Source organism: Dryobates pubescens, chromosome Z (assembly GCF_014839835.1).
Source record: "Dryobates pubescens isolate bDryPub1 chromosome Z, bDryPub1.pri, whole genome shotgun sequence".
Lineage (NCBI taxonomy): Eukaryota > Metazoa > Chordata > Aves > Piciformes > Picidae > Dryobates > Dryobates pubescens.
The window spans coordinates 133,129,854-133,148,677 of record NC_071657.1 but is presented as its reverse complement, the minus strand read 5'-3'; the positions used below and the strand labels follow the sequence as shown (position 1 = coordinate 133,148,677).

Below are 18,824 nucleotides of genomic sequence, written 5' to 3'. Positions count from 1 at the left end.
TTAGGGTTGGAAGGCTTCTTCAAAGACCATCTAGTTCCAACCCCCATGCCCCGGGCAGGGAGGTGTTTGCACTGAATGAGGCAGTGCCTTTCAAGGAAAGCTAAGAAGAGCCACAGGAAGTGTTTTCTGTTCTGACAGCAACCCCCTAAACAAACAAAAAGCAAACCAAAGCACAACAACAACAGCAAAATCACACAAAAGAATAAAATGGGATGGAGTAAGCATAGATAGCACCAGAGTGCAGCTCATGCCCTATGAGCTCAGAGAACAATGTTTCACTAATAAAAACAGATCAAGGAAACGTAATGGGTTTATATTTCCCTGAGGAGGACAGGTTGAGGCAGCTGGGTCTCTTCAGCTTGAAGCAGAGGAGCCTGAGGGGTGCCATCATTCATGTTGTGCAGGGCAGTGTCAGGAGGACAGAGCCAGGCTCTGCTCAGGGATGTCCAGTGATAGGACAAGGGGCAATGGGGGCAAGCTGGAGCTGAGGAGCTTCCACAGGAACAGAAGGGAAATTTTTTGCTCTCTGAGGGTGCCAGAGCCTTGGAGCAGGCTGCTCAGAGAGGTTGGGGAGTTTCCTTCTATGGAGATATTCAAAACCCACCTGGACACATTCCTGTGTGACCTATTCCACATGACCTTGCTCTAGCAAGGAGATTGGACTGGATGATCCTCCGAGGTACCTTCCAACCCCTTATTTCTGGTGCTGCATTTCCTTGATAGTGTTTCTGCTCTCTGCTCCTAGGCTACACTACATAAATGAATGACCAGTGTCTCCTCTGATCTACAGCCACCACATTTTCTGTGTGCTTGCTCTTCACAAGTAATCAGAGGCTGCTGTAGCACTGGGGAAAGAAATTTGCTCTGAGGGTTTCTCCCAATGTGCAAGCAGGACAGCCAAGTAGCACAGAGGGAAAGAGGAAGAATGCAGTAAAAGGAGGAAAACATGGAATCAATAAAGAAAGGTCAACACAAGAGGTGTGGAGGTGCTGGAGCCAGTGCAGAGGAGGGCAAGGAAGGTGGGGAAAGACCTGGAGAATAAGTCTGATGAAGAGCAACTGAAGGAGCTGGGGATGGTTAGTTTGGAAAAGAGGAGGCTCGGGGGAGACCTCGTTGCTGTGTACAACTACCTGAAAGGAGGTTATAGAGAAGCTGGTGCTGGTCTCTTCTCCCAGGTAATTAGTGATAGAACAAGAGGGAATGGCTTCAAGCTGCCACTGGGTAGGTGGCATTGGGAAACATTTTTACAGGGCAAGAGTGGTCAGGCATTGGAATGTGCTGCCCAGGGAGGTGGTTGAGTCCCCAAGCCTGGATGTGTTTAAAGGTGGTTTGGATGTGGTGCTTGGGGATATGGGTTAGGGGTGAACCTTGTAGAGTAGGGCTCTTGGTTGGACTTAGGACTGAGGGTCTTTTCCAAGCTGAATGTTTCTGTCATTGTGTGTAAATACAGGGAGGAGGGAAGAATAGAGGTGTTTCATCCTCCCAGAGGAAAGTACCGCATTGCTATCACTCGTAAGAGTAGATTCAGTGGGACAAGTTTGTGCTGTGGCTGTAATGGTTTAACTCCAATTGGGGTCCAAACTGAAGAGCAGCATGACCCCACAAGAGCAGCATGACCCCACATTACTGACTTTTCTTTTCAGTTCTCACAAATCATGGCACTTTCATTTATGAAGCCTGTGCCAATTAGTGTCTCTCTTTCTTTGAAGGCTTTGTTTGTTGTTTGGGATTTTTAAACAGAGATTACAACCACCCCATTGGTCACGCATGCAACACTACCTTCCCTTTTCCTTTTGCTTCTTCTCTTTAGTTTTAATTTTTGCCCTGTATAATGGAAGATCACATCACAGCATCACAGAATCACAGGATGTCAGAGGTGGGAAGGGACCCAAAGAAATCATCAAGTCCAAACCCCATACATGCATGACCATACAATCCAGCTCAGGTCACAGCAGAATGCATCCAGACAGGCCTTGTAAGTCTCCAGAGAAGGAGACTCCACAACCTCTCTGGAGAGCCTCTTTCAGTGCTCTGTGACATTTACAGTAAAGAAGTTCCCCCTTGTGTTGAGGTGGAACCTGTTGTGCTGCAGCTTACATGCATTGCTCCTTGTCCTATCACAGGGAGCAAGTGAGCAGAGCCTGTCCCCTCCCTCCTGACCCCCAGCCCTCAGATATTTTTAAACATTTATTAAATTGCCTCTAAGTCTTCTCTTTTCCAGACTAAAAAACCCCAGTTCCTTCAGCCTCTCCTCACCAGGCAGTGCTCCAGTCCCCTAATCATCCTGGTAGCCCTCTGCTGGACCCTCTCCAGCAGATCCCTGTCCCTCCAAAACAGGGGAGCCCAAAGTTAGTTTTAGGTGGGGGGTCAGTACCTAAGCGAGGATTGAGATTGCAGGGATCATTGTCTTGTTTCAACAAGTTTTGGCAGTCTGCATTGAGCTTCCAGGAGTTTCCGAAGTCTTCCAGGAGTGCTTCCACCATGCCAGAAGGTGTGAGAAAATCATCCCCTTGGTTACCGTTGTAATTTCCACACAGCCCACACATCCTCTCGGAATAGACCGAAGACAGCTAAAGGAACACAAGGTGAGTCTGGTCATCCTCCAGAACAGGTCATCTCTGTGCAGCAAGGTTGAACTACAGACAATTTAACAACCAAGGCAACTCTCCAATCCATGTGCAAATGATATAGACATCAGTTTTATACAATCGTAGAATCAACCAGGTTGGAAAAGACCTCAGAGATCAAGTCCAACTTGTTACCGAATACCTAACACCTCAGCACAACTAAACCATGGCTCCAAGTGCCACATCCAAGCCTTTTTTGAACACCTCCAGGGACAGTGACTCCACCACCTCCCTGGGCAGCACATTCCAATGGTAAATTACTCTGTCTGTGAAGAACTTTCTCCTCACCTCAAGCCTAAACCTCCCCTGGCACACCTTGAGACTGTGTCCTCTTGTTCTGGTGCTGGTTGCCTGACAGAAGAGACCAACCCCCACCTGGCTTCAACCTCCCTTCAGGCAGATGTAGAGAGGAATAAGGTCTCCCCTGAGCCTCCTCTTCTCCAGGCTAAGCAACCTCAGCTCCCTCAGCCTCTCCTCATAGGGCTGTGCGCATTGGAATGGTGGGAGGGAGGTGGTGGAGTCACCATCCCTGGAGGTGTTTAGGAAGAGACTGGATGAGGCACTTGGTGCCATGGATTAGTTGATTAGATGTTGGGTGATAGGTTGGACTTGATGATCTCTGAGGTCTTTTCCAACCTGGTCTATTCTATTCTATTCTATTCTATTCTATTCTATTCTATTCTATTCTATTCTATTCTATTCTATTCTGTTCTAGTCTAGTCTAGTCTATTCTGTTCTAATCTATTCTGTTCTATCCTATCCTATCCTATCCTATCCTATCCTATCCTATCCTATCCTATCCTATTCAAATTATTAAAGAAAAACTAGAACAAAAAAACTCCTCCAGAATATAACCTAACCCACTCCCTTCAGAGTGGTTAGAGAGTAAACAGGGAGCATGAAAAGGAACAATCACAAATTGTTAGAGGATACATATCCCTGTTAACTACAATGGCCAAGGAAGCTACTTCTCATGTACTCTGCAGACAGGCAATGACTCAAACATTATGTTAGCATTTGGGTCTGTGTGAGTGGAAGCACGCCTCACAACTCTCAGCTGTGGTCACAGAAAGGGGAGCCTTCTTGAGGGACAGAGAAGGAATTTTTTACCAGAAGTCTGGCCAAGGTAATGGAAATGTATCACTTCCCCCAATTGTCAGAACTCCTTGGCAACAGGGCAGTCTACAAATCCAGCAGAAATTAATTCCCTAAAAGCAATTAAAACGATGCCTCAGATAGCCAGTGACGGAAGGGGATCAGAGCTGCAGTGAAGAAATGCAGAGGAGTGGAGAAACTTCCACTGCTAGAGGATCTGGAGCAGAAAATTAGATTTGTTGGAGCTGCAAGAAAGAATTTTGCCAGGCTGTCTGGGACTGTGACCAGGCAGAAAACACATACTGAGGAAAGCCAAAACTTCTGAGAGGTGCCAAGGCACTGAACTGAATGAGTCTCAGCCCCCAAATCAGGTTCTAGGATCTTTGGCGTATAGAGATACAAGCTAGAACACAACAACAACAACAAAACCACAGATGCTTTCTGAAGTGATTTTCAACCTTTCTCATCTGCTGCCTTTTCAGCTCTTGCACTCACTTCTGAACCAGCTCCTATGAGCCTTTGCCAGGTGTGACATTTAAGCCAGATTTTGGGGTAGAGGAAGAGTGCCAAAGCAATGCCACTGTTAACAGAGGGCAGCACTCTCTCTGCCCTGCAGAAAACTGGCTTTCTTGGTAAAACTTGGGGAGGAAAGCCACTTGGGGCCCATTTGCAGGTCCCTTATTACAAATGGGTCTCCAAGGCACCAGGGCTGTGGTGAAGAACCTGGCAGGAGGAGCACACAAGGCCACAGCTGCCAAGAACCACAGGGCAGCACATCACCCTGACTTAGCACCCACAGCCCACAGGTCATCACACCAGGAGGCAACACTGCAGGTGGACTCATGCCCCTGAGGGAGCAAATACACCCTCAGGGACAACATCCACAGTCCCTAAGACCTACCAGTCAAAAGAAAAGAGCAACTTGTGCAAGCAAAGAGGATGATCATAGAATGCTCCAGGCCAGAAGGGATTTCAAAGGTCATCCAGCCCAACCTCCCCACAGTCAGCAGGGACATCCCCAACATAAAATCATGATAGATGGCTAAGGGAGGTGGTGGAGTTCACCATCACTGGAGGTGTTTAAGAAGAGACTGGATGAGGGACTTGGTGCCATGGTTTAGTTTATTAGATGGTGTTGGCTGATAGGTTGGACTTGATGATCTCAGAGGTCTTTTCTAACCTGGTTAATTCTATTCTATTCTACCCTACTCTACTCTACTCTACTCTACTCTACTCTACTCTACTCTACTCTCTTCCATTCCATTCCATTCCATTCCATTCCATTCCATTCCATTCCATTCCATTCCACTAGCTGGAGAAGCTGTTACAGTTTATCAGCTACCAAAAGACTATTCTACAGTAATTAATCTTCCCCCCACCTCAATTTCCTCACACACATTCTGCACCTTACAACCTGTACATACACACACACACAGACATATGCATGCAAGAAGTGGTTTAGGTAAAGCATTCTGCTGTTGAATCTGTGCTGCTTTCCTTGCAGCTCAGCTCTTCTAAACCTGGTTTGGGTATTTCTGTGCTCTGCTGCAGTCTGCAGCACAGCCAGTACCGCGATTGAGAGATGGAGACGACGCTTGATGCAAGCAAAGTGTCTACTTTATTGTACCAAGTCATTTCTTTATATAGGCTAACAGATCAGAAGGCTACTTGTAATTGGTAATTAGATGTGCTCGTGACAGTTACAGAATCGTGGTTGGCTGCCGAGGAAATGCAAGGGAACGCACATTCCTAAGCAAGTCTCAGACAGATGTTAGACAAATGGCAAATGGTCAAGCATCTCTTATCTAAGTTCAAAGAAGAAACAGAAGGCTCTTTTGCAATGCTAACTCGCACTCGTTATCAGGTAGCCTCGTGCCTTCCTGAGGCACAATGGCCGTTGGTAATTAGCTAAATACTTTTTTCTCTTCTACATAATTGCAGTTTGCTCACAGGGTTTGTGGCCCACAAGAGTAAAAACTTTTCCTTCTATCAGCTGACCATTGCTTGAGATTATTCCCTAAAATCAGTGCATCATTTCCCCCTTTCTGTTGCACAACAAGAACCTTCTTATGAGAACGCTCAAGCAAGCATCATTGCAATATACAAGGCAACAGAAGTAATAAAAAGTAAAATAACAAAAGCATAAATGATTGTTTTAAGAAAGCTACATAATCACATAAAAAGGATAATGGGACTGGCCACTTATCCAAAGGCTATCCCATAAGGCAAGTAGAAAAAGGATTATCAGGAGAGGCAGTAGCCAGACATAAAGCAAAACACAGCAAACCTAATCTTCACTATATTGTACAACCTGCTCTAAAGGTATGTTACATCTTTACTTTTCTAAGATGGTCAAAAATCATTAATTGTTTGGTAGCAAGATTTCTCTAATCTGTAAAGGTAGATCTGGCCAGGCTCTAGCTTTACAGACAGAAGACTTGCAGGCAAACAGAAAGAGCAAAAGAGCTTCATTGCTTTGCCCAATATAAAATTACACATCATAGCATTTTTTGCTCATCCTAGTAATATGATCTGTTGCTGCTTTGTTTTTGCTAAGGAGAGGTACTGAGCCCTAGTGATACTCACTTCGGCCTAATGCTGTTTCTTTTTCTTTCAAATTTCTCCTAGCTAAAACTTCCATAATTCTTATATCCTCTATAAATTTTGTTTCATCACATTTAAAATCACATATAAAATGAAAATTTGAGAATATAACATGCTTCAACCATTCTTTCTTGTAACATAATACCTGAATTCCCCTCTTTTGTTTTTATAACCTAAAATGAAAATGTATTTTGTGCTATAATCAATTTTGATTTTTTCCTCTAGGTGTATAGAATTATATCAAACTGGTGGGATAACATATAAGTCCATATAAACATATTTTTCTGATCATACAATCATTAAGCAATTATGATATTCAGTCTTAATTCAGATTGTTTTTGGTACAGTCTTCTCATTGTTGCTTTTGGTCTCAGATTATTATTGCAGTCATTGTGGTTGGTCTTATATAGTTCTGGTGATTTCCAGATTCATGGGAAATGCTGTTTTTAACTCTTCTTGATTCTTGTGCTGTTGTTGAGATGGTTGCAGTACTGCACTGCTGGTATCACTAAAACCCTAGTTATAAACCATGCCTCTTTTTTCTTTTCTCCCCCCCTTTTTTTCTCTTTTTTTTTTTTTCTCTTTTTTTTTTTTTTTTTTTTAAATTTATTTTTTATTATGCTTCTATTTAGGCACCTGACACAGGCAGAATCATTTCAAAAGACCTGTGTACCTTCAGAGAGTTTTGGGTAAACCTTTTGTATAAAAGTTATCTGTCTATAATGACAGAGGTATGTTAATATTTCACAGAAAGTCCAGAGGCTTCCTATCTATACAAAGGTTATCTGTCTAAACATAACAGAAGTATCCATATCATCCAGGTGTCCTTTATCTTATACAAAAGATCATCTTGTCTAAGACTAACAGAAGTAAATCGCTGAAAAATCCTGTTATTCCTTATCTATGCAGAGGCTCTCTGCCAACTCCTCTCTGCCTCCATGCATTCCAGCATTTTGGCTAACAAGAGGAAGTTTCTCATCAACTCTGTTATTCTGTTAGAAAAATAAGCATTTTCTGTTCATCAATTCCTTAAAGCTACTATGAATACAAAGTAAGGCCCAAAAACCCCATTCAATAATATACCTATAACAAATCCTTAACTTATGCTAATACCAAAAATCCTTACAAACTTAAACTACTATGTTAAAATTAATCCATCAAATTCATGTCTAAAGCGAAATAAGAAAGTTGTTACATTAACTAAAGAACACTTTCTAAAATTAAAATCTGTTTCCTACAATCCTTAACTATGTTACAAGGAGCTCCTTTGAAATGCCTAGACACACAAAAAACAAAGTCAAGAAGGTTCGAACCAAAAGACTTAACATTTGAAGTCATTACTAAATACCTATGCCTTACTATAATTGCTAAGTACTTATTATTACTAAATACTTACTATTCATTATGCTTACTGGTAAAACTTAACATCAAAATTACAAATCTATGAACCACATTACAATCAATAACAATGAAATTTGTACCGTTGCTTTAAATCAGAACACAACTTTCATGAACGAATCTTATCAGAAAGACAAGGAGGGGGGGGTGGAAAGGGTGGCTGTCTCAGCAAAGCACCGTAGGTTCAGAGACAAGGGTGGAAGGGGGGGGGGTCGCCGCCCAGTTCACAGCCTAAGGTAGCTTTCCCTCGAAGGCAGGGCTGTGTCAATAGGTAGTAACAGCAGTGATTTGAGCTTAATTGCTGTTTGCTGTCCTTTTTGTTCTTTCTGCGGCTGTTTTGGCGGAGCAAAAGTCACTGCCTTGTCACCTTGTCCGATCTTAATTTCCCTTCTTAACATAGTCTCAACACCGAGAATGTCCCTTCTGTCCACAGTCAAAACTCGTTGGAGAACTTTCAGGAGAACTTTAAAGACTCAGCGGTGGGGGGGTCCAGTGGCGGGCGGGTAGAGGGCTGCTTTTGCTGTTAGGCCTGGCGTCTGCAGCTCCGAGGTTGCAGGAGGGTCTAGCAACGTGCTGTTAATTACTGCTGAAGTTTCCTTAGGCTCTTCTTGCGCTTTAAGCCTCTCGAAAACGATCCGCCACCACGGGAGCATGCAATGCGCCTCAACCTTCCCTGTCGTAGCAGCATCCCGTAACTTCACCCCCATCTGATTCCAAATTTTACACGTGAACATACTAGATGGTGTAACTGTCGGGATTTTCTCTTGTACCCACTTTTGCAGCACCTTAAGATCATGGCCATAAATGACTTTGCCATGCTTTTTAAGGAGTTTCTGCATGAGTTCATAAACATCTCTTTCTGAGGAAGACGCTTGATTCCCCATTTTTCGTTTCCCACGGCTCACCTCTCGTCCAGCGGGAGGGATTGTTCTGGCCGGCCGGCTTTTCCTGCTTCCTTTCAGCAGCTCATTCAAAGTTCCGTGGGACGTCGCGGCAGGTCGCAGCTTAGCGATTCTTCACCATCACGTCGGAGGTCACCATTTTACCGCGATTGAGAGATGGAGACGACGCTTGATGCAAGCAAAGTGTCTACTTTATTGTACCAAGTCATTTCTTTATATAGGCTAACAGATCAGAAGGCTACTTGTAATTGGTAATTAGATGTGCTCGTGACAGTTACAGAATCGTGGTTGGCTGCCGAGGAAATGCAAGGGAACGCACATTCCTAAGCAAGTCTCAGACAGATGTTAGACAAATGGCAAATGGTCAAGCATCTCTTATCTAAGTTCAAAGAAGAAACAGAAGGCTCTTTTGCAATGCTAACTCGCACTCGTTATCAGGTAGCCTCGTGCCTTCCTGAGGCACAATGGCCGTTGGTAATTAGCTAAATACTTTTTTCTCTTCTACATAATTGCAGTTTGCTCACAGGGTTTGTGGCCCACAAGAGTAAAAACTTTTCCTTCTATCAGCTGACCATTGCTTGAGATTATTCCCTAAAATCAGTGCATCAAGCCAGGCCCTAATTGTTAATCAAGGATGACTTTAAACATTCCTTACAGCAGAAGGAGCATGCAACATTATCTTCTATGAGCTAATTGATTTTTCCTGGAAATTATGAGTAACTGTGTCCCTGGAGCCTCTCTCTTCCCTCATTTTAAGTCCCAGAAACCCATTGCTTTAAGGCAGGCCGGTCAAAGCAAATGAAACAAACCCCCAGTTTGGAGGGACAAAACACAACCCCATTCATGGCTGATAATGGTTGTCATTGCACACAAGAGAAAAAAGAGAAGGGAGGAGGAAAGAAAAAACACAGTTACCAAGCTTCTGTAGGATGAAAATGTTTGTTCCTGGAACACAAGGGGACCTGTATGTCAGTCTGGGGGTAGCGAAGGAGAATGGCATCTCCAACATGCAACACAAAGCAATTTCTCACTTCAGACAAGCAAATCTTTGTGTACGTGTTTGGGTGGAACAAAAAAGAGAGGAGGCAAGAAAAAAAAAAAAGAGTAGAATCTCAAAGAGGCAGAATGAAAGAGTACCTTCACCAGGAGTTCCCCATGGCCATCCCAGTCAATCTGCAGATCGTCCCCGTAGGTGAGGCGAACGGAAGTCCTCACGGTGCGCTGCATACGGAGGGCACCTTAAAGGCAACCGCAAAGTGTTAGGCAGTCAAGCCAGGATCACAGAGAGCACAGAATGGCTTAGGTTGGAAGGGACCTTAGGCATCATCTACTTCCACCTCCCCCACCATGGGCAGGGACATCTTTCAACTAGACTCAGCTGCTCAAGGCCTCATCCAGCCTGGACTTGAACACCTGGAACGAGTCCAGAGAAGAGCAACCAAGTTGGTGAGGGGTTTGGAACATAAGCCCTACGAGGAGAGGCTGAGGGAGCTGGGGTTGCTTAGCCTGGAGAAGAGGAGACTCAGGGGAGACCTTATTACTCTCTACAACTACCTGAAGGGAGGTTGTAGACAGACGGATGTTGGTCTCTTCTCCCAGGCAGCCAGTACCAGAACAAGAGGACACAGTCTCAGGCTGCACCAGGGGAGGTTTAGGTTGGATGTTAGGAAGAAGTTCTATACAGAAAGAGTGATTGCACATTGGAATGGGCTGCCTGGGGAGGTGGTGGAGTCGCCATCACTGGAGGTTTGCAGGAGAAGACTTGATGGGGTGCTTGGTGCCATGGGTTAGTTGTTTAGGTGGTGTTGGATTGGTTGATGGGTTGGACGTGATGATCTTGAAGGTCTCTTCCAACCTGGTTTATTCTATGTATATGTATGTACCTCCAGGAAGGAGGCAGCCACAACCTCCCTGGGCAGGCTATTCCAGAGCCTCACCACCCTGGTACTGAAGAGCTTCTTCCTAAGATCCAGTCTAACCCTGATCTCCCTCAGCTTCAAACCATTCCCCCTTGTCCTGTCTCTAGACACCCTGATGAGAAGTCCCTCTGCAGCCTTCCTGGAGGATCCCTTCAGCTACTGGAAGGCAGCTCTAAGGTCCCCCCAGAGTCTTCCCTTCTTCAGGCTGAGCAACCCCAGCTCCCTCAGCCTATCCTCACAGAAGAGAACATGTGGTGCTGCATGGCCTGCTGTATCCCACTGAACAGGCCAACAGAGTGGCTGCACAAGGCAGGGGATATTCAGATCTGCCAAATTAAGGGGTGGCAGCAATGTCCTCTTCAGGCTTGCTAAGCTTTGTGCCTGCCCAGCAGTTCACATCTGCATGAACTTGTCCATTGGGTCTGCTTTAAAGCACTCAGGAGCCCTGGAATGAAATGTGTGGGCATCCAGCAAAAGCACAGGTGACATTTTTCAAGGTAACTGGAAGGATGATCTTGAAAGTTTATTCTATTCTATTCTATTCTATTCTATTCTATTCTATTCTATTCTACTCTACTCTACTCTACTCTACTCTACTCTATTCCATTCCATGAACATTCCATGAACATTCTATTCTATGAACATTCTATTCTATTCTATGAACATTTCATTCCATTCCATTCTATGAACATTCTATTCCATTCCATTCCATTCTACTTCCAGCTTCTGGATAAATAATGATCATTATTCTCAAAAGCACAGTGCTTTTCAAGAACCCACCTCACAAATCCACACCTGTTTAATTTTGGTGATCATAGAGGAGCTGAAGCAAGATGTGTTGGCTGCATGGAATGAAGCTGAAGTGACAGACCTTCTAGGAAAAGGTCCTCATCAAATGGTCTGGGTTGGAAGGGACCTCCTAAGGTCACCTAGTCAACCCCCTGCTGCAAGATGTGAATTTGGGCACAAGCCAGCCTCATGAGCTGCAGCTGGGTCGAGGGAATCCCAGGCACAAATCCAGGCTGGGCAGGGACTGGCTGGAAAGCAGCCCTGAGGAGAGAGACTTGGGGGTGCTGGTGGATGAGAAGCTCAACAGGAGCTCTCAGTGTGTACTTGCAGCCTGGAAAGCCAATCAGATCCTGGGCTGCATCAAGAGAAGTGTGGCCAGCAGGTCAAGGGAGGTGATTCTCCCCCTCTACTCAGCTCTGGTGAGACCCCACCTGGAGTACTACCTCCAGTTCTGGAGCCCCTATTACAAGAGGGATCTGGAGGTGCTGGAAGGTGTCCAGAGCAGGGCCAGGAGGATGATCAGAGGGCTGGAGCTCCTCTCCTGTGAGGACAGACTGAAGGAGTTGAGGCTGTTCAGTCTGGAGATGAGAAGGTTCTGAGGTGACCTAATTGTGGCCTTCCAGTATCTGAAGAGGGCCTACAAGAAGGTTGGGAAGGGACTTCTCAGGATCTCAGGTAGTGATAGGACTAGGGGGAATGGAATGAAGCTGGAGGTGGGGAGATTCAGGCTGGAGGTGAGGAGGAAGTTCTTCCCCATGAGAGTGGTGAAGCCCTGGAATGGGTTGTCCAGGGAGGTGGTTGGGGCGCTGTCCCTGGAGGTGTTTAAGCCCAGGCTGGATGAGGCTCTGGCCAGGCTGATCTAGTGTGGGGTGTCCCTGCCCATGGCAGGGGGGTTGGAACTGGATGATCCTTGTGGTCCCTTCCAACCCTGACTGATTCTATGATACTATGAAAGCACTTTTTGATTGAACTGGGCTAAGGTAAGTAGGATTCCTTCAATGGGTGGCCAGAGTCAGCCCTTGCAAAACCCACCTTGTAGTAAAGGGATCTGTATGTCTTGCCCATTCAGGGAAACTCCTCCTCCATGTTTCAGCTTAATGAGGCTGTTGTCCATATCCCGGATTCGGACAGAGGCCGAGCGAGTGCACACAGCATCAGGATCATCTGCACACTGCAGAGAAAGGAAAACTTTGCCTAGGACCTCAAGCTCTCACTTTGCTACTTAGCCCCAGGTCCACAGAAGGCATTTCAGCATCAGCTTCGGGAGGTGTTAAGTGTCTGCATGGTTTTATGGGTGTAGTTTCTGCATCCCACAAACACCAGCCTGGCAGTCTCTCTTCCATTATCCAGGTAATTATGCACCAGAGAGATACCCAAAGCTCCTTGCCTCAGAGCCTGGAAAGCAATCCATGGACATTGCACGTGACCTCCAGGAGCAGCCCATGGTGGTGACAGACCTCCAGCACCCACCTCCCGAGGCTGCAGCAGCCCAAGAGCCTAGGAACCGGTCGAGTGGTTTGGTGTCCTCCAGACTATTGTGCTGTTTATCTTCCCAGCTGTGGGGTTAGGCAGATGAAGAGCAGAGGCTGGAGGCCACTGGGTCTCCTCCCTGGTTTCGAAAGGGAAGTTTCAGTGGGAACTTGTTCTGCAAGTTCCCAAGCCCAGGTGACCTCAGAGCTGCATTATCAGAGCTTTCCACGGCAGGATACAGGGAGGTGGTGTGCACCGTCACGCCCCGCTTCTCCAGAAAGCCTCCCTGTTGTTGATGGCCCAGAAGGCAGCCCAACACTCCTCTTCATCAGCCTCCTGACTCTGTCACACCTCTTCAGTTTCTCTGTCCCTGCCACCTTTCTTCCCCTCTGCTTGATTCAGTGCCCTTTTCATTCCCCAGCTTAGCTCACCTATTGCCATGCACAACCGCTCGATTAATTTCACGACTGGGTTAACCTCCCTCTCACACCTCCTCCAGGGTCTCCTTCCTTCCCCTTGCTGGCCTGGTTCCCTTTCCTGCCTCTCTCCAGCTGTCTCCATTCAGTGACCTTCAGCTGCCTGTGATAGTTTTAGGCTATGCCTTTAAAATTTTTCACAGCTCTTGATCAGAAAGCAATAAAATGTAAATAAACCACTCTTGGGTGTAAAAAGGAAAGCAAAGATTATTCTAACCAGTCCCACTGGAGAGATATCTACCATAAGATCTTGTTCCCAAAACAGTTTCTCTTCTTGCTTCTTGGCTCTGGCAGAGATACTAACTTGCTTCTGCTTGACCTTGGCTGCATTGTTTTGGCTAAGTCCAACTTCTCCACTCCTTTCTCATGTCCCTTTTCTTTGTACAGGGGGGAGAGGGGGAGGCAGGGAAGGAGAAGTTAGTAGCTTCCCCTGGTCTCTGTGCTGTTTATTCATTGTAAATACCTGTAAATATTGTAACTCCTGTCTATTTTTGTACATATCCATTGCCTTTCATTGTAGACTGCAGTTTTCCCTGTAAACACAGCTTTCATTTGCTTCCAGCTGAGCTGGTCTGGCAAATTTAATGTTGGGGGTGGGAGAAATTTCAACCCACCACACTGCCTCTCTCAGCCATCAAGAGAGGCAGCAAAGAAGGATCAGGAGCTGCTGACTGGCTACTCAGCAAAAGAAATCAGGAGCCAACATGACTCCATGGGAAGCAACCCAAAGCACCACTCTGCCAGTGTGCCCTTCACTGTATCTGAGGAAATATCTTTTCTCCAGGCAGTAGTGAGGCACCAGCCTTCAGGGTGTTCTGTAAAGGGTTCAACCCTTGGCTTGATTTGTTTCTTTCAGCTGGCAAAGGGTCAGGGAGGGCTGGTTCAACAGATCTCCTGACAGACCTCCGGCTCCAGGTAGGCTCCAGGGAATGGCAGCGAGGAGAAGCAAAACACTTAATGAAGGAGAAAGGCTGCATCTGTTATTTAAACTAATTGTTTCCATAGGAAAATTACTTTAGTTGGGCTGTGCATCTGCAATTCAGAGCAAACTCCCACAGCCCCCTGTGGAGAGAGAGCGTGCCCAGAGGCACCAGCCAAGGCTGCTGTTACCTGCACCGTCTCGATGATCACAGAGAAGGAATTGTCCACGCAGTCCTTGGCAAATAGGTACTGACAAACGCCACTGAAGGTGAAATACTTGTTGTCAAAGCTTTTGAAATGGGACTGGCCAGTGACAGAGCACTCTCCTGGAAAATGCAGAAAGCCATTATTCACCCTGGTGCCAGCTGCAAGCAAAATCCTGCCCATCCCCCCCTCTCCCGAGCCACCGAGGGGGAAGAGCGAGCCAGTGGAGCAGGTTACACAGGGACAAAGTTCCTTGCAGACCAGAAAAGAGCAGTGAGATGCTTATCTCACTGTTGATTCCTGTAAGTCATTACCAAGAGTAACAGAGGCACAGCCCCAAGCTGGTAAATCTCTTCTAAATTGTGCTCAGGAGTTGGAATTGAGGCCTACAGTAAAAGTGTTTCAAAGGGAGGGTGACAAACATCACCAGACAGCTCAGGTCCTTGCACTGAAGTGGATTGGATCATTCTGCAGTAAAAGCCTCAGTAGTCCCTGAAACTCAGCACAGGCACAGAGTCAGAGAGTGTTGGGGGTTGGAAGGGACTTCCAGTCCAACCCCTCTGCCAGAGCAGGATCACCTATACCAGGTCACACAGGAATGCATCCAGGCAGGTTTGGAACATCTCCAGAGAAGACTCCACCAGCTCCCTGGGCAGCCTGCTCCAACCCCTCACCACTCTCTCAGGAAAGAAGTTTTTCCTCATGTCCAACCTAAACCTCCCCTGGCACCACTCAAACTCATTTCCTCTCATCCTGTTGCTGGTACTTGGGAGAAGAGACCAACACCAGCCTCACTCCAACCTCTTTCAGGCATCTGTAGAGAGCAGTAAGATCTCACCTCAGCCTTCTCCAGACTGAACTACCCCAGCTCCCTCAGCCTCTCCTCATATGACTCCCTCCAAACTCCCTCCCCAGCCTTGTTGCACTTCTCTGGACACCCTCCAGGTCCTCAATGTCTTTCTTATCCTGTGGCACCCAGAACTAAACCCAGAAGTCAAGCTGTGGCCTCACCAGGGCTGAGTACAGGGGCACCATCACTTCCCTACTCCTGCTGGACACATTGGGTTTGGTACAGGCCAGGATGCTGTTGCCCTTCTTGGCCAATTTGGCACTCAGCTGGCTCTTGTCCACCAGCCCCCCTAGATCCTTATCCACCAGGATTCTTCCCAGCCACTCTGCCCCAAGCCTGTAGCATTGCTTGGAGTAGTTACGACCAAAGTGCAGGACCCATGGTCTTGTTAAACCTCATTCCATTAACCTGAGTCCATTGATTTAACCTGCAGAGCCTTCTCACCCTTGAGCAGATCAACACTCCTGCTCTATTTAGAATAGAAATGAATAGAGTAGACTAGAGTAGAGTAGAATAGACTAGACTAGACTACAGTAGACTAGACTAGACTAGACTAGACTAGACTAGACTAGAATTAACCAGGTTGGAAGAGACCTTTGAGATCATTGAGTCCAACCTATCACCCAATACCATCTCATCAACTAAACCATGGCACCAAGCACCCCATCCAGTCTCTTCCTAAACACCTCCAGGGATGGTGACTCCACCACCTCCCTGGGCAGCACATTCCAATGGCAAATCTCTCTTTCTGTGAAGAATTTCTTCCTAACATCCAGCCTAAACCTCCCCTGGTGCAGCTTGAGACTGTGTCCTCTTGTTCTGGTGCTGGTTGCCTGGGAGAAGAGACCAACCCCCACCTGGCTACAACCTCCCTTCAGGTAGCTGTAGACAGCAATAAGGTCTCCTCTGACCCTCCTCTTCTCCAGGTTAAGCAACCCCAGCTCCCTCAGCCTCTCCTCACAGGGCTGTGCTCCAAACCCATCCCCAGCTTTGTTGCCCTTCTCTGGACACCTTCCAGCAAGTCAAAATCTTTCCTGAACTGAGGGGCGAGATGCAAACTTGTGGAAGCTGCCCTCAATCCCCACACCCAAAGAAGAGTATCACATGCAGAGATAGTCTCATGGCAAGCAAGGTAGGCAGAGACCTCCCTGTCCAGAACAACATTCAGGTGCTAAGCCTCCATTGGCAATCCACTGACAAAGGATGGAGAAAGGTTAAGTGTTTCAAGCTGGCAGGTGAGCCCTGGGTGTTATTCTCTTTTTACTGCCTTTGTGTAAGATGTAAGATCTAATGAACACCAAGTGGAAGTTTCCCTCTTCAACATATTATTCAGCACTAACTGCCTTAAACCAGCCTTTGCTAAAGCACAACCTTAGAGATTCTTGCACAGCACTGCTTTGCCCTAAGAAAACTCCAGCACCTGCTGGATCTCTGTCTTCCCCTGTAGGGCAAGGTGGTTTGGTATTTACTACCTCACCCTGGAAACTCTACTTTCTGTTCAGTGAAACTTGGACAAGGGTAAAACAAGGATTATTCTAGTCAGCTTCAGAAACAGTTAACTGGCTGTCAGATGGGGGTGGGGAAGAGAACTAAAGAAAGTTTGATTTCCAGAGCATTCTCTGCAGCTAGGAACCAAGAGGACAGGATGGCAGCATGCAGAGCTAGGCACTGCTACCCAAGACCCTTTGGCATGGCTCCTGGAAGGAAAATTTCTTTCCTGTGGCAAAGACTCTTCTTATGGGTCCCTCTGTCCACTCCATTTGGTGTAATGCATCCCATGAGACTTCCTGAAACCTCCTTCCTTCATAATTAATGTAATTATGGTATCAGCTTGAGAGCTTCTTGCTAGCCCTAGCCAGCTATTGCTCTTTGGGTGACGCAGCACTGCCTTCTGAGGCACAGCATCCAGCTAGACACTCAGCCCAGCTGTGTCACCAGACTCACAGCTAGGCAAACTGTTCCTGCAAAACAGTACTTCAAATTATCCCATGAACAAAACCAAACAGGGAAGAGTACCTGGTCCAAGAAACCCAGCAGTGTTCATCTCCCTGAAAGCCAGTCCTCTCGACATACAGACCTTTATATCCTGGTGAAGTAAGTGATCAAAAGAGGAACCATTCCTCTCACCACACCTAAACCATCTAGCATAATGACTGTCTTATCTCACAACAAGAATTTGGAAGTGTGATCCCATCTGGATTATAGAATCATAAAATGGTCTGGGTTGGAAGGGATCTCCAAAGGTCATCTAGTACAAAACCCTCTGCGGTCATTAAGGGCATGCCCCACTAGAGCAGGTTGTCCAGAGCCCTGTAGAGCCTCACCTTGAATATCTCCAGGGATGAGGCCTCAACTACCTCCCTGGCCAACCTGTTGCAGTGTTCCACCACCCTCATGCCAAAGAACTTGTTCCTCACATCCAATCTAAAGCTGCTCTTCTCTCATTTCAAACCATTGTTCCTCGTCCTGTCGCTGCAGGCCTTTGCAAACAGTCCCTCTGCAGCCTTCTTGGAGCTCCTTCAGGTTCCACCACCCTCATGGTAAAGAACCTGTTCCTAGCATCCAATCTAAATCTTCTCTAGTTTGAAGCCATTGCCCCTTGTCCTGTCACTGCAGGCCTTTGTGAAGAGTCTACCTCCATCCTTCATGTGAGCAAGCAAGAACAAAGACAGATTCACTTTTTGTGTGGGGAAAAAAAGAAAGGGTAAGTAAGAGGTGAGTAGGAGGAAAGAAGGAAGGACTGACTTGTCAAAACCTGAAAAGAATAGAGCCAACATACCTGGGCATTCCCCGTTGCTACAGATCCAGGTGCCACGTCTGCAGATGCTGGGAAACAGAGCGTGACAAGTCAGGCAAAAGTACAAGAGTTCAAATCCTCTGTTGCAACATTTTTCCTAAATGGTTGAAACACAGCCTACTGTTTCAGGCAAATTAAACCAATCCCTAACATCCTTTTCATCTCCCATAACCTCGTTTCTTAAGTTGTCCATCCCTTATTAACATCATTCAACAGCCAGGGCTGGTAATGTGGGCTGGAATGGTTGCAAAGCCCAAGAGCTTCCCATTTCCCCCCATCAAAGCTCTGTGTTAAACAGAGTTTAACCACTGCTATGGAAGGAATTGTAGATGCAGTTCTCAAGGTTAGAATAGAATAGAATAGAATAGAACAGAACAGAATAGAATAGAATAGATTAGAATGGAATAGAATGGACCAGGTTGGAAGAGACCTTCAAGATCATCGAGTCCAACCTATCACCCAGCACCACCTAATCAACTAAACCATGGCACCAAGCACCCTGTCAAGCCTCGTCCTGAGCACCCCCAGCGATGGCGACCCCACCACCTCCTCCTGTATCTGTTAATACTGTATTTTCATAGGACAACAACATTTCAATCATCAAAGGATAACAGAATCATTTCAGCTGGAAAAGATCACAGAATCACCAAGGTTGGAAGAGACCTCAAAGATCATCAAGTCCAACCTGTCACCACAGACCTCATGACTACTAAACCATGGCACCAAGTGCCACGTCCAATCCCTTCCTGAACACCCCAAGGGGTGGTGACTC

At 46.4% G+C, this 18,824-nt stretch overlaps 1 protein-coding gene across 1 annotated transcript in view; it reads right to left on the bottom strand.

Moving 5' to 3' along the window:
* VWF (von Willebrand factor) overlaps window positions 1-18,824 on the bottom strand; it is a 161,496-nt gene that overhangs the window by 106,312 nt on the left and 36,360 nt on the right. The window contains exons 10-14 of the mRNA XM_054177869.1: window positions 18,035-18,081; window positions 14,391-14,527; window positions 12,367-12,505; window positions 9,764-9,864; window positions 2,375-2,570 (exon numbers count right to left, since the gene is read on the bottom strand). Coding sequence (XP_054033844.1) covers window positions 2,375-2,570; window positions 9,764-9,864; window positions 12,367-12,505; window positions 14,391-14,527; window positions 18,035-18,081 — 620 coding nt within the window. The remainder of the gene's footprint in view (window positions 1-2,374; window positions 2,571-9,763; window positions 9,865-12,366; window positions 12,506-14,390; window positions 14,528-18,034; window positions 18,082-18,824) is intronic.